This window comes from Lycorma delicatula, chromosome 7, assembly GCF_047948215.1.
Source record: "Lycorma delicatula isolate Av1 chromosome 7, ASM4794821v1, whole genome shotgun sequence".
NCBI lineage: Eukaryota > Metazoa > Arthropoda > Insecta > Hemiptera > Fulgoridae > Lycorma > Lycorma delicatula.
This window is the reverse complement of record NC_134461.1, coordinates 97,040,868-97,056,457: the sequence shown is the minus strand read 5'-3', so window position 1 is coordinate 97,056,457 and position 15,590 is coordinate 97,040,868. Positions and strand designations below refer to the sequence as shown.

Below are 15,590 nucleotides of genomic sequence, written 5' to 3'. Positions count from 1 at the left end.
TGTTACAGATTGAATTGGATATATTTGATTGTCTCTGTGTTATATAAAAAAAGATTACAGTTGTTTTAACTAGGTTGATGAACTGATAATTGATCATTTTGGTAAAATCAGACTTGATAAATAAAAATATTTATTGAATATTTTTTTAAAATATTGATCTTTTGGTAAAATCACTTGATAAATAAAAATAGTTATTGAATATTTTTTAAATATTTATTTAGTTGAAAATGTATGCTAATCTGTATTTTTTTTAGATTGACTGACTGTCTATTTTAAAAGTATTTAGTTTTTTATAAACTTTTTTTTATATAAATTTTCTTTTTTATGTATTAGAGTGTTTTTTGTTTTGTAAAATTTTTTGATGTATACGTCATTATTGAGATATTAAAATGGATAGAACTTGTAGTTTATCATACGGTTTTATAAAAATTAATTAAATAACATTTCTCAGGATAGACAATTGAACTGGAAAATTTTTCAAATTAGAATAAACATTTATTTGATTTCTGGTTTGGGTGAACATGATTCTGGTTCTGGTCCAAAAGAGAGAAATAAAAAACTGCCCTTACATATAAAATTTGTTTTAGCTTAATGTTTGGCCTTCATTTTATTTTATTATGAAAACTATAATCTAAATTATAAAAATCAGAAATTGCAAGAAAATGGTCCTTGCTTTTAGATATCGATAGGCAAACAACAACAAAATAAGTCACTCGAAATCTAATTCATGATTAAAAGTTTAAAACATTTGGCAAGAAAAAGATAAATTTGTAAAAATAAATAAAATATAGCCAGCCAAAAAATTATATTTATTAAAATAATTTATTATTCTAATAATGATTGAATTAATAAATTAAAATAATTTTAATATGAAAGGATGAGTTATAAACTGAGTCTGCAATAGTGATTGGTGATTGTGAATATTCTTATTTTTGTGTTTTAAAATTCCAGTACTGGAAAATTTATCAGTGCAATCCTGATGAGTCATGAACTTTGCAGAGGAAGCTGGATTGGTACTTTACATTTTTATTACTTAGTTTTTTAATGTTGTACTTATTTGGTTATTAAAAAATGGAGATTCTTTAAGTATTCATTATTTTAATGCAATCATCATTTCCTGGCTTACTATGGCTGTGTTGCCAGCTTAGACATAGTGTAATATTGATAACCAGGTTTAAGAGTGGTAATCTAATCTGTATTATATTATTCAGATATTGTGACAAATTTTACTTCAATATTAGCTTGTTATGGAAGTAAAATTTTCTATATTAGTTAGTATATCCATCTGCTATAGTTATTTGCATTATTTCATGCTTAAATGAATGTGACTGCTAATTTAATAACAATATTTGTGTGTGTGTGTGTGTGTGTGTGTGTGTGTGTGTGTGTGTGTGTGTGTGTGTGTGTGTGTGTGTGTGTGTGTGTGTGTGTGTGTGTGTGTGTGTGTGTGTGTGTGTGTGTGTGTGTGTGTGTGTGTGTGTGTGTGTGTGTGTGTGTGTGTGTGTGTGTGTGTGTGTGTGTGTTACAGCAAATGTTTTGTTACATTACATAGTGGTGAGAAAGGAAATAACAGAAAGATGATTATCTACCTACTCGCCCCTGTTTGAGTAGTTAGTTTATAACATATTAATAATGGAGCTGGTTGTTAAAACTGTAGAAAAGTTACTGAAATTAATGATGCATGCTATAAAAAAAGAAGAATAAAGAATATAGAATTTTGCTTTAGTCAATGTTTTATGACCATGATCAGTTTTTTGTCTTTTAAAAAAAGTATTTTTAATGTAATTTTTTCTATCTAGGAATTATTGATTTTAGTTTATGTATATCATTGTATAGGTATTGAAAGTATTGCTTATCCTATCTTTTTTATTTAATATTTTTATTAAATATTTCTATAATTGTAACAAATGTCATAAAAGTTTTTAGCTTGTTCCCTTACTTACACACTTTATTTATATGAACAGATGTTTTATGATTTTTTTTTTATAATTTAAGTGGAGTAAACTCAATCACTTAAGCAATACATTTATAACAAACAAAAATTATATATTTTTATTTTCTAATTTTGATTCATGCTGTTGGTACTGTGTAACAGATAGGTGAATAATAAGAAATTAGATATTATGATAGAATATTATATTACACCAGAATTTGAAGAGTTTTGTTATTTATGGTCTATAATTAAAAATGGTGGATAAAGTAAGGAAGATGTCAAAAGAAGAATGGTGCAAACAATGAGAGCTTTCTTGCAGAAAAGAAGTCCTCTACTAGTGTCCGATCCAGACCTCAGAATTAGAAAGATAATTCCTTGTGTTGATCCTTTAAAATGTTTATATGAAAAAATCCCATATGTTAGCGAAACATGTACAATAGGAAAGGTAGAAAAGAAGAAAGAAGGTCTTTGAAATGTGATGTACATCACATTTACATACATTACAGTTACACGAGGATGTTGAAAATTACACAAGTTAATCAATATGAAAAATTTGTGACAGAATTTTTAAAAAAGAAGAACTAGGTTGGTGGACTCTATATTAAGACATCATAATTTAGTTAATTTTTGCAATGGAAGGATAAGTAAAGTGATATAAATGGTAAAAATTGTAGAGGAAGAAAAATATTGGTATAAATAAAGCAGATAGTTATGTTGCGGTTAAAACATTAAAATAGAAGTGTAAAAGAGAATGCAGAGTCAAATTGTCAAATAAATAATTACTCAAACAAAATTGTTGCCAAATTTTAAGGTATATTTCAGAATGTGGAACCAATTATATAGTACCATCTTTCATATAGCATTTTCCTTTTAATGTATTGGTTGTTATTATTTATCAACAAATCTTTGAATTAGTTAAGAAATCAAAGTCATTTGTTGTATTTGTTGCATCTTTCAGTGAAATATATATATTTATATATTCTGCATGTTTTTTATTTATTTTCTATTTTGGTTGTCCAAAATATATGTTTTGTCTGGAGGGTTCTTTTTTTTGTATGACATTTCTAAAGTTGTTATAATTTATTGTTGAAAGCTTGGGTTGTTCATTTTCATGCTAGGATAAAGAATTTTTTTTCTATAAATTTAATTCAGTGTTATGCATGAGGGAATTCTCCCTCTATTAATTTGCACTCTGGTTGGCAACGATCCAGTGTTTTCTTACAGATTGAGTTATACTATCAGTGAAATAAAATCATTATGTAATCTATTTTTTTTATATAGCAATAATAAAAATAATTAATTCTAATTTCATGAAGATTTGGTTAACATAGTTAAAACATTAATAGTTTTTTTTATTATAAAAAAATCTACTTAGTGTTCATTATGATGATATAGTGGTTTTATTTTTTTTTAAAGAGTTTAGAATTCTCTTTTTTCATTCAGTGGGAAAGATGTATAATTAATTTTTTTTAAATAATCTTCAGCATATAATAATTCCACAGACTGATTTAAAATAAGGACATATAATATATTTTATTTTTTAATTTTCTTAGTAATTCAAAACTGATCCCCAGTTACAGTGGAGTAAGAGATGAATTTTTTAGGGAGTGAAACTGTCAAGTATGATTGATATTTGAAGCCAGAAAATTCAGGTTGGAACAAGAAAATCACCATTTCCTCACATAAATGAGCTGAATTAGTGACCTCAGTGGAGAATTACATTACATATGCATCAGACAAGCGGTAAAGTTTTGGCTGTAATGGTAATGCCATATTTTTCAAAAATCTAGTCAGGCTTGGTATTTTTGAAATATAACAAAATTAATTTCTTAGCAAATTAAAAAAAAACCATTGTAGGTTAGTTACAATTGGGTGTAGGTCTATTACCAGAATGAATATTATTGGGTGGGACAAAATATTTGATTATTTCTTTATTTATTGTTTTTTTTTGGATATTTTTGTAGAAAAAAATATTAAAGGATAGACTACATTTTTCTAAAGCAAAATAACTTGAAAAGAGGGTAAATATTTAACTTTGAGATTGCTCAATTTTACTGGTTTTTTTTTCACCCAAGGAATTCATTAAGCATATTTGTTTTTTATCTTAAACAAAATAATTCTTGCCTGCTAAAGATTTGACAGCATTGGTATTTTAAAATTCCTTTGAATTTCCAGGTTCCTGACATTTTTTCTAGTATGGTTTGTTAGTTTAATATTTGAAGAAAAATATCCCCATTTTAGAAATTTGAAGCATTTGATATGTAATTAAACTGAATTTAAAAATTTGAATTTTGTCTATCACTGTTTTCAATCTTTTACATAAATTTTTTTGATATTATTTATTTATAAAAATTAGTTTTAATAATCTTAATTTTTAAAAAATTTTACACCTATAATTAATGATTATTTATTATTAACTTCATACTTATTTTTCATGTTTCTTCATATTTATGTATAAAGCAGTGTTGAATTAACAGCCATTTTAAGAGGAATTTAAAGTATCATAATGTTTATGATTAGATTCTATTTTAAACAATAAAAAAATATTATTTATAATAAAAGATATTTTTTGTTGTAAATGTGAAAATGTTTCTATTATCACAGACATTGTTAGAGCCAGCCATGTAGAACATCTGAAATAAGGGTTTCTGAAAGAGGCTTAGTATTCTAATTACACTAATCTCTTGCTATTCATGAGGGTTACGATGTAGTAGTCTACCACAAATAGTGCCTAAATTCATATTTAAAACGTGAGAATGATGTGTTCCTCAAAAATATCTAAAATTAAGCACATATATAGGTGCAAAGTAATATAAAATAACTATATCTAATGATTTTTTTTATGGTATGTAAAATTTTTTTTGTAATGGTCCACAAAACTAACTACTCTACAATAGTCACAGATCTTTCTTTATTTTACATGATTTACTAATAAAAGAAATTTTGGTCACCTATCACAACTAAAATACTAGCATACTAATTATTTTTCTATTTTTTTTTTGTTATAAGGTGTTATCTACATTATGCTATTCATTTACTTATAAATCTAATATTTCATTTCTAATAAAAGAAAAAATTACAATGAGCTTAACAAAATAAGATGGAAAAGTTTATCTGTTGTCTGCTAAAAACGTTTAAAATTCATAATTTTTGTTTCTTAGTTTTAAAAAATATTTCTGTTGCTGTTGAAATACCATTTTGTATTGTAAATTCTATTCCTTTTTTTACTTAACTCAGAATTTTGTATTTAACGCAATCAGAGTCATGTTTATATATTTGAAGTTCATACTAAATAAAAAATTAACTAATGAGACTGTTATAAAAATACAATAATTCTCAAATAACTGTAGGAATTCTGGTTAAATGGTTTATAGTTCAGTCAAGTTGGAAATGTACATATTTCACATAATTATAGTAGATTAGAAACTTGTACTTATTTTTTGGTGGGTCATTAATTTTAACTCACCTGATTGGTCTAGTGGTAAACTCGTCATTGTAAATCAGCTGTCTTCAAAGTCGAGTGTTCTTAAGTTCAAATCCTAATAAAGGCAGTTACTTTTATACAGATGTGAATACTAGATCATGGATACCGGTGTTCTTTGGTGGTTGGGTTTCAATTAATCACACATCTCAGGAATGGACAAACTTGAGACTGTACAAGACTACACTTCATTTATATTCATACATATCATCCTCATTCATTCTCTGAAGTAATACCTTATGGTGGTTCCGGAAGGTAAACAGAAAAAGAAAGAAAAGATCATTAATTTCTGGAGGGAAAGCATTTTCTCTGAGCATATTGCTGCTGATCAACATACCAGAAGAATCATCAATCTATAATTCTCTGTTAGTATTTTGGTATAAATCCCTGATTTTATGAGGAATTACAGCCAGGAGGTTATTTTTTTCATTCTGCAGTTTCCCTGATCATTCATTTCACAGATAATCTGTTTTCCTTATATTTGAACCTTTTCCCCATTTTGGGTTCTGTGAGTGTAGCTCTAATTCCTTCTTTGTCAATATTGAAGATGATAGGATCTGTAGAACCTCATATCCTCAGTGTCATCCGGTAGGTGTGCTGCCTGTCGACTTATAATAGGACTTGTGTTTTACTTGGTAGCTGCACAAAAAGCCTTGCGATTGAAGTGAGTGTAGACACACTTAATATAAATAAATATTATTTAGTTTTATAACTGCTGTCTGGTAAACTAGAAGATTGGAAAAAAATCACTTGAAAACCTTGCACAGAGAGTTGTATGGTAAAAATAAAATTGGGCTGGTAAAACTGTTTTAGTTTAGAAGAAACTATTTATTCGATTAAAATTTCTGTACAATTTAGTTTTTTCTCCTGAATTATTATTTACAAAGGAGAAAAATATTTTAATTCTATTTCACTAATTCATTGATCATTACCTTATTCTATTCTTCTTAGGATAGAAAGATCAAGGTAATATCCTGTAACTGTTGATCCAATGTATCTTCTTGGCATTAACTAAGGCCAATATTTAATTGCTGATTGCAAAATTGAGAATATGATAACCAGCATTTAGGAAAAACTCTATATCTAAAATTTATAGAGAAGCATAATATTGACAAGATGTAATAACCATTTGAAAAGCTTATATTTAATTAGTTGTAACTCCCATGTTTAATCATTGTTACTGGTGATTTGTTTTAATAATAAATAGTTACAGGTTCGACGATTTTTTCTACAAGTTGAAAAATGTATAAATTTATATAAATGTGAACGTTTTATTTTGCTCATCATTTATAATCAAATTAATAGATTAATTGCATTCATAAATTGAACTTTTATTGAACAAAATAATTATAATATTATTATAATTATTCTGTTTTTTTTTATTTCACTGGCGTACTTTTTTAATATATTGAATATTGTATGGTACCATATAAGGGTTTCACCCTCTTGCCTCAGCTTTAGTCTTTTACCCTAGCTTAAACATTTATTCACTTCACTGCACCACTTGTTTAAAAACCCCTTTATAAAAATGTGTATTCTACTATGTGGTTGATGCACAATGGTGAGATTACACTCTAGAACTTAATACTAGTATTACCTCGTATTTTTTTGTCATTTTGTAATTTGTTTTTTTTTTTTTTTAAATTATTTTACATTTTTAAAAGTAATCTGTATATAAGAAAATTTATATTTTTAAGTTTTGCTGATCTGAATTTTTTCTGGTGTACAATTATTAGAAATATACAGATTTTATGAATATCAATTTTTTTTAAAACTAATTACTGTTAATAATACGTTAAGAGTTGTGTTTTTCCTTTATAAATGTGTTTTCAAATAGAATAAGTTTTCGAGTTAAAAAAGATGTTCATATGTATTTATGTAGTTATTTAAAGTACTGCATAATAAAAGTAAATTACAGTTTTTTCTTTCCTTTCTTGTAGCTTAGTATTATTTTAAGGTGAAAATTTATGTAGTCCTTTAAGTAAAAAAAAGGTTAAGTAAAAGATTAAGAGAATCAAAACCTCATTTTTATTGATGTATTTGAGATAGTATTTAAATTTAAATAAAAATTTAGTGAATTAAAACAATTGTCAATATGCCTTATACATCAACAAAATTTGGTCCTTGACAGCATGTATTTTTCCTTTAGTCAGAAACGCAGATTGTATTGTTTCAAATGAGGGTACTGTGGGTCAAATATAGATTGAAATTTACGTAGATAATTCTCCTAAGAGTTACTTGTTTTGGTAACATTGACTGTGTAGAAATATTAAAAATAAGAAAGAATTAAAAATAATATAATAAATGGTTAAATATTGGCTCAGTTAATGGATTAATTTTAATTCAGTTATTGTGTTATCATTTTAATTGTAACATATCTATATCTACTTTCAAAATAATCTCTCGTAATAGTAGTGAAAAATGTTCATGTTTTTATTTTATTATTAATTTATATCAATGTTCTTTTCTTTTTTTTTCAGGTACAGTCCATGTAGAGCATTTAAACAGGTAATGATAGAAGTCAATGATTTAGCTGGTCAGCATGAAGTGATAGCTGAAAATCTTCAGTCGGATGTAATAAGGGCTGTCGCAGTATTAGTAAAAGATCTTAAGGATGAACGGAAAAAGGTATTTTATTATTATTTTTATAATATAAGTTTTAAAAGATGTAATTATTTTTGTAGTGGGGGCGATATAATTAGTTTTGTAGTGGGGGCAAAGTTAGTTAAGTTCATTAGATCTGTTTCTGCTTGTTCTATTAAATTGATTTTGCACATTTATGAAGTTCCTGATTTGATCTGTTATTTTTTTATTATTTTATTCATTAAAATATTAGAGTTGCATAAAAATATATTATTCTTGCTTTAAAACAATATAATATTATAAAAACATATCACATTTACATTTGCTTACTCAGCAGTTGTCTTTATGCTGCATTAATTATAATTCATAGCATATGCATAATTGCTGTGAGGGATGTCAGAAGAAAATATTATGGCAGGGCAGGAAACTATTTTTGTTTTTTTTTTTACGGATATATGGGCATTTTATACTAAGAATCTCGCTTTTCGCTTTGATGTTGATTCTTAGCTGTGTCAGGCGAAATGTTTACTTGTTTATTTTTTTTAGTGACTTTTTGAAGGAAATTATTACTGAATGCTATTACTTTTGGTCGCACAATGGGATTGGTGGTGAAAATGAATTTTTTTACATTTTGAAATATGAGAAGTATAAAAATACTGTTTACTTAAAATGTATTTCTTATTTTTATGTGTATAAAATTTATAGCTCAAAAATTTGCAGAACTACTAGATCAGTTTCACTGAAATTTAGATATGCTTTATTACTGTATCTAAAGTTGCGTATGTGAGATTTTGAAGATTGGTTGAGTTTTTCTTTAGTTATGCTCAATTTAAGGTTAACCCCAGTTTAAGGTTTAACCTCAATTTGGGATTATGTTGACTGTGCAGTGGTGTATTTTTCACACACACTTATGCAGCAAGTCACACTGGTGAGCGAGTTGAAAACTTGATGCTTGTGTATAGGGTCAGATTTATCGAACAATTGTAATGTGTTATACTCTGAAAATCAGTGGGTTACTGACTGCGAAATAGTGAGTGGTCAAAAACTAAAAGTCAGTCTTCTTGTGCAGTTCTGTGCAAGAGTTTTTTTTTTATATAAAGAGAAGATGCAACTGAAATTCATTGCTAACTGTTCGCATTCATGGATAATATTTGATGATTAGTTAAAATGTGACAAAATTTAATCATGCAGCGAGAAGTTTGCTCATTGATGAAGAGAGGAATAGGAAAAAACTGTATTGTCATTGTAGTTTTAAAAAAAAAGTTAAAATTCTCTTAACCGGTGTTTAATGATCAGTCAGTTTGGTAACACTACTTGGTAAATGATTTTTTCAGGAAAATGATAGAAAGATTAGTCTATCAAAAGTTACTGTTACATGCCAAAATGTTTATAATGGCAAGAAAATTTTACTGATTATAATACAATCATGTCTTTATGAACTAATTTAGTGATTTTATGCACAGCATCATTTATATGAAGTAAGGATTTTCTAATGTTGCTTATGTAAGATTAGAAAAAAAAAATCAGAATTTTGTTGCTAAACGAGGGAAAATAATAGTAACTGTCATTTATGGTAAGATTGGTCCTCTGATTGTTGACTTCCTCCCTCAAGGGGGCACATTAAATACTGCTACTTCTGTGAGATTAAAAAAATAAAATTTTGTTAGTAATAAAAACAGTGATGATAGGAGCCTGTTGGTTGTGCTGTAACCTGTTTACAGCTTTGTTGCATGCAGATTTATACTGCAAAATGTTTATTGTTCTTTTCTAAGCACTGATCTCACATTGGTGCCAATTTTTATCTTTGAGAAATTGAATACGCAAAGTGCATGGAAGAAAACTGATAATGATAAGACTAGGTGAAGCACTGAGCTGGCTAAGTGGATAAGGTGGAGTTGTTTGTGACGCAAATGTCAGAAAGGTTTTTGCAGCTTCTGCAAATGTATTGAGAGTCATGGAATTATATTTAAAAGTAACTAACTTATGTATGTAAAAGATTTCATAAGATGTTCTTAGAATAAATTGTTTAAAATATTTTTTGTCCTATGTGTCTTCACTTACTGAATATCCCATTTTGTTATTGGTAATAGATTTTTTATTTGATTTTCAGGACAAAGTTTTTTATTGTATTTTTTTAAATCTATATGCATTTGGATAACAAATACTAATATTAAATAATATATTAATCTAGTTTATTTAGTTTTGGTATTCTTTGAAGAGTTTTCATAAGAATCATAAATTATTTATTAAAAGTACAGTATTTACTTGAGGAAGACTGTAAATCATTTTTTAGTTATTTATCTTTCACAAGATTAGTATCAAATACTGCCATAATTGCCTGGTAATAGTGTTCTTCATATTATCAGTTCTTATTTGTTGTTAATAAAAACATAATCCTTATCATAATGTTCACCTGCTATTTGGGATTCAATTGATATGGACATAAATTTTTGTTTATTTTTTTGCTCATAGTAGTGCATCTGGTGCAAAAGAGTTAAATAAATCATGAATATATTGTTAAACAAACTGTATTTTTCATCTTATGTAAATTAACTTTTTATTTCTTTTTTTTAGTTAACTTCATATTTTATATTTTTTTCAGCATTTACAAGAAGGGTCACGGATGATGACATCATTAAATAATCAAATTAGTACATTAGATCGTGCTCGTAAGAATTATGAAAAGGCATCAAGAGAAGCAGAGCGTGCATTAGAAAACTTCCAGAAAGTTGATGCGGATATGAACCTTTCAAGGGCTGAAGTCGAAAAACAAAGAATGAATATGACACTCAAATCACAACTGTGTGAAGAAACAAAAAATGAATATGCAAACCAATTACAAAGAACAAATGAACTCCAGGTTTGTATTTGTCATTTTCACTCAAGGGTGATTGGGAAAAAATAATTATTTATTTATTTTATGTGATAAGAGTAGATTATATTACTCAAGATTATATTTCTACTTCTTTATAACTCTTTTATATAAATTACTTGGTGTATAGTTGTTTTTTTTATTTAGTTCTATGATTAATCTGTATGTAATTAGTGTCTTTCTATTATTGCCTTGTCTCAAGTTTTACTAATTGAGCATTGAGAAAAATACTACCTTTTGAAGTGTATTGTAGCCCTTCATTAATTAATTAAATTCAGTATTATAAATACATTCATTATTAAACTTACTTTTACTTTTTTGATAACTTACCACATTAATTTATACATTAAACAATTTTATTTAATTCAATTATTAGCAACCAAAATACTACCACTGATTTTTATTCAAGTGGCTAAGTACCACTGCATCACTAAATTTTTCAAAGTAAGTTGGTACTGCCAGGATTTTTCAGCACTATACTGACTTGCACAGTATGAATCCAACTTTGCCCTGCATTCTGCATTCATGCTTGTTCCTGTACTCAGATGACACACACTTTTTTCTCATGTTGGAGGAGGGGAAATCGCCAACAGATACTACTAACCTGAATTAGTGGGTAATACTAGACTCACACTGACTCAAACCCCTCCCCCTACTCAGAATACATGGGGACCAGACCAACCTTAAATATATTACACAATTCCCATAGTTGTCTTTTGATACTAGTGTAATATGTAATGTATATCTAAGTGACTTCGGTTATTTATATTTTAAGATAAAAAATAGCGTGTTTTCTGCATTGTATACCTCGACACAGTACTTTGCATGTGTCCACTAATCTCTTCTCCTTATTGAGTGGAAACATCCTCAAAAAACATCCATGTACGGTAAGGAACTGTGTTTGCTCAAAATTGAGCTTACCATGTTTTTTATTTAGCCAAGGCTTTATCGATGGGATCAACCTCTTCGTTCATCTCAGCCTTCTACCACATATTCTGCCACCTTTCTAACACATTAGGTCTGATGAAGGAATTCTACCAATTACAAATACCACTTCTCCAGATACAGTTCTATATGCCTAGCTACCTTGATAGGAAGGCATCTTTGCAGCCTGTTAAGCCTTTTTCTGACATCTTGGATGTTAGAGCTTTCATCCAAACTGGAGTTACACCCAGAACTACCAAGTTTGTAACTGAGGTAACCACCCTTCTCCTGGAGAGCCTGAGACCCACCCCCTTTGAACATTAATCATATTAATGCTGAAACTGTCTCTTTAAGCTTTCTTTACATTCTCTACTGTGTGCATCTGAAATGTACAATTTTTGACTCTCGGATAGTTGGTACATGTAGATTGGTTGGTGTAACTGCATGTTTTCAACACTGAAAATAACAGCATCCAGTTTTCTTCTTCCAGTCATAACCACAGCTTTTGTTATCTCCACAGCAATAGTTGTCCTCTAAAATTTGGTAACATTAAATAATTATATGACATATTTAAATAAAACATGATGCTTTTTTGGAATGACTTTTTAGAAGTGACAGGGCTGCAATGGAAAAGACTTAAATTATATTATTATTTCAATATGTTGGCTTACAGGGTTGTGGTAGTTTTAAAACCATTAAATTTGATCAGTGGTTCAGAAAGTCATAAAAAGTCACAAATTAATTTATTTATGGTTCCATTATTATTTTTATTATTATTATTATTATTTTTTAGTACTTAATTGTATTGTTTATTTATACTTAATTGTATTTTTTCATCATAGTGTTCTACACTGTTTGTATGCAATACTGTATTTTCAGAGTTGCAAACTGGGTAGTTTGCATGTTCTGTTAAGTAAATCGTGAAGTATTCGTAGATCAGACAAAATTTTATAAAGACAATAGCCAATAGGCATTTGTAAGGTTTTATGTAATAGGCATCACAGCTGTTAATAATATGGCTTTTTGTGTCACCATTAGGTAGAAAAAAGAATCCTTGAGTTATTGAACTGTTGAACAGACACAGATGTTTAATGCCCCCTCTCTTCCCGAGATTCCCAATTAATAAACAACTAACTATGCTTCTGGCTGCTAGAAGGTACCAGTGAAGGTACATTTTCTAAATAAAAATAAAAAGTTTATAACTATTGGGGACAATATTGTAACAGTACAGAGTTATCTGATCAAATGGGAACTATATTCATTATTATTTAACTTCGGTGGTCTACAAGGATCATTTTGTTGAACTTTGCTTTTCAGTCAGTGATGTCTCCTTACTTCATATCCTTTTGTTTTTAAGGTACTAGTTTTTATGCATGCTGAGGGTTGAGTAATATCAGGTTTTAAAGAGATACAGTTTTCCACCTATCCAAAATCACTAAATACTATTTATTTACATGTTTATATTGCTCATTAAAATCATAATATTGTTTTTTTTCTGACAAATCAGAAATTTGTTAAAAAATTAATTTTCTACTCGTATTTGCATCAGTAATTTTCAGATCTCCAAAGTACTGAATTTCTCTTTAAATCTTACAGTCAATAAAATCTTTAGGAAAGTCATTAAATATAACTTCAAAAATATCTATAAATTCCCTGTGTATTCTTTATTTGTTGTAAATTGCGATGACAAGATTATTTTTCATATTCTACTAATGTTTGAAGATGATCTGCCCAAACACTGATTATTTTTATTTAACATTTTGTTTGTATACTACTCATGTATCTTTATGTAATTTTTTTCTTTGTTTGTTACAAATTCATTTTTTAAAAACTAAGTTTTAATTTTTACAGAATCAGCATTACCACATATTACTTCCAGAAGTTTTCAGACATCTTCAAGAGTTAGATGAGAAAAGAATAAAAGATATTAAAAATTTCATGATACATTCTGTTGAAGTAGAGAAAAAAGTATTTCCAATTATTAATAAGTGCCTAGATGGAATTGTAAATGCAGCTCAGAAAATTAATGAGAAAGAGGTAAGTATGTGGGTATTGCCTTTTTTATGGGTGTAGTACTATTGCTTTTATGTTGGTTTACCGAAATAAAGTGTTTTCCTTTTTAAATGCTTTTAACTTGTTTATGTTAGTATCATTGTATATCATTCTATTCTGACAATTCATAAGTTACATTGCTAAAAAGTAATTTACAATTTTTAAGTTTATTTTTGGCAATAATTGTGCATTTGGTTACTGCATTTAAAACTGTTTAGTATTAACTATTTCATGATGGAAAATTACTATTTATACATTAAATACTATTGCCTTCCTGACAAGATTTAAATTTTTTATGTATTAATGCTTATTAAACTTGCCTGAGAAAAAGTTTTTTTTTACAGTCAAGTCGTATAAATGAATCATATTTATCTTGTAAACTACCTGAAAAATAGTATGGTTTAGATCTTCATTCTGTATCTTATAAAAATAAAGTTTAGATTTATTTGACTACCTCACTTTAGGTTACATTATTTTTTCCATCACAAGATTAGTTTATGTATTTTTTTTGATTATATAATTTGTAAATAACATTTATGATGTAATTTGTTAAAAATCACTTGTAATAGTGGAGTCTATAATTGGGATTTTATTGGTCAATAAAAGTATTGCACTTTATATTTTAAAAATGTTTTAATTTATTAATGTCTATGTTTTTTACGCTGCTATGTTGGTATAATGTTAAAATTGTTTTCAGGATACATTATTAGTGATAGAGCGATATAAATCAGGCTTTCAGCCACCTGGAGATATTCCATTTGAGGATTTAAATGGAAGAGGTGGTGATTCAGGCACAATGCCATTGCCTATTAGTAGTGTAAGTTTTAGGCCAGAACCAATGACTGTTAAAGGTACAATGTCAGCTAATAAATTAAAAAAACGTGTTGGACTCTTTGGAATTTTTAGCTCCAATAAGGTATGTCTCTCATTTTTTTTTTACCTGTTGATATATTGAGTATATTTATATTTCTGTGAAATAAAGTTATATATATATTTTATCAAATGTTTTTTCCATTATATTGAATTATTATAATTTAAACAATATATATTTATTTATGTTGTATAAATATATATTACATACATATGCTTAAATTATATATATAAATGATGTTTGAGTTATTATTTTATTTTGTTTCTTGTTTTACAGATTGGCTTTTTTTTGTTTATTTTTATATGTACTTTAATTTTGAACATAACCATTGTAGGTACAATGAACTATTTATTCACACTTACATTTTAACATCATAATTTTAAAGTTGTTAGTTTTATTATTTATATAACTTTTGAAAGACCGAACATTAATGTTTTTTTTTATTTTTTGGTAATATAAATTTCTTGTTTGGGTACATATTTATATGTAATTGCTTATCATAAAAGCTTTTGCAGAGGTTCTTTCTTTTGCAGTGGGAAAAAGTTGGGAGTGTATTTTTGGGTTGTAGTTTATTTGAAATTATTAAAGATGCTTTTATGGTAATGTCTGATATTTGTACTATTTTAATATTATGTTTAAAAATTTTTTTCCAGTTTGGCACTGGGATATCCCTATATTTATACTGGACTGAACTACACAGTATTTTTTGTAGTTGGTTTACATTTGATGCCTCTCATTACTTGAACTTATAAATGTTATAGATTAATTATCCGAGTTAAAAAAAGATTATTTTATGTTTTATTTTACTCTGTTCACATATGATACAAAAATTTAAATCTGTTCCTATTATTTTTGTTATTATGATCAGATTAGA

At 27.4% G+C, this 15,590-nt stretch overlaps 1 protein-coding gene across 4 annotated transcripts in view; it reads left to right on the top strand.

Annotated features, from left to right (window-relative positions):
- The window catches only part of Cip4 (formin-binding protein 1-like Cip4), a 450,065-nt gene that overhangs the window by 395,595 nt on the left and 38,880 nt on the right, over nt 1-15,590 (top strand). For all 4 annotated transcript variants that reach the window (XR_012756958.1, XM_075370229.1, XM_075370231.1 and 1 more), the window contains exons 4-7: nt 7,895-8,042; nt 10,600-10,857; nt 13,645-13,830; nt 14,543-14,761. Coding sequence is in view for 3 of the 4 variants with exons in the window: in XM_075370229.1 (XP_075226344.1) it covers nt 7,895-8,042; nt 10,600-10,857; nt 13,645-13,830; nt 14,543-14,761 (811 nt within the window). In the remaining variant the exon portion in view is untranslated. The remainder of the gene's footprint in view (nt 1-7,894; nt 8,043-10,599; nt 10,858-13,644; nt 13,831-14,542; nt 14,762-15,590) is intronic.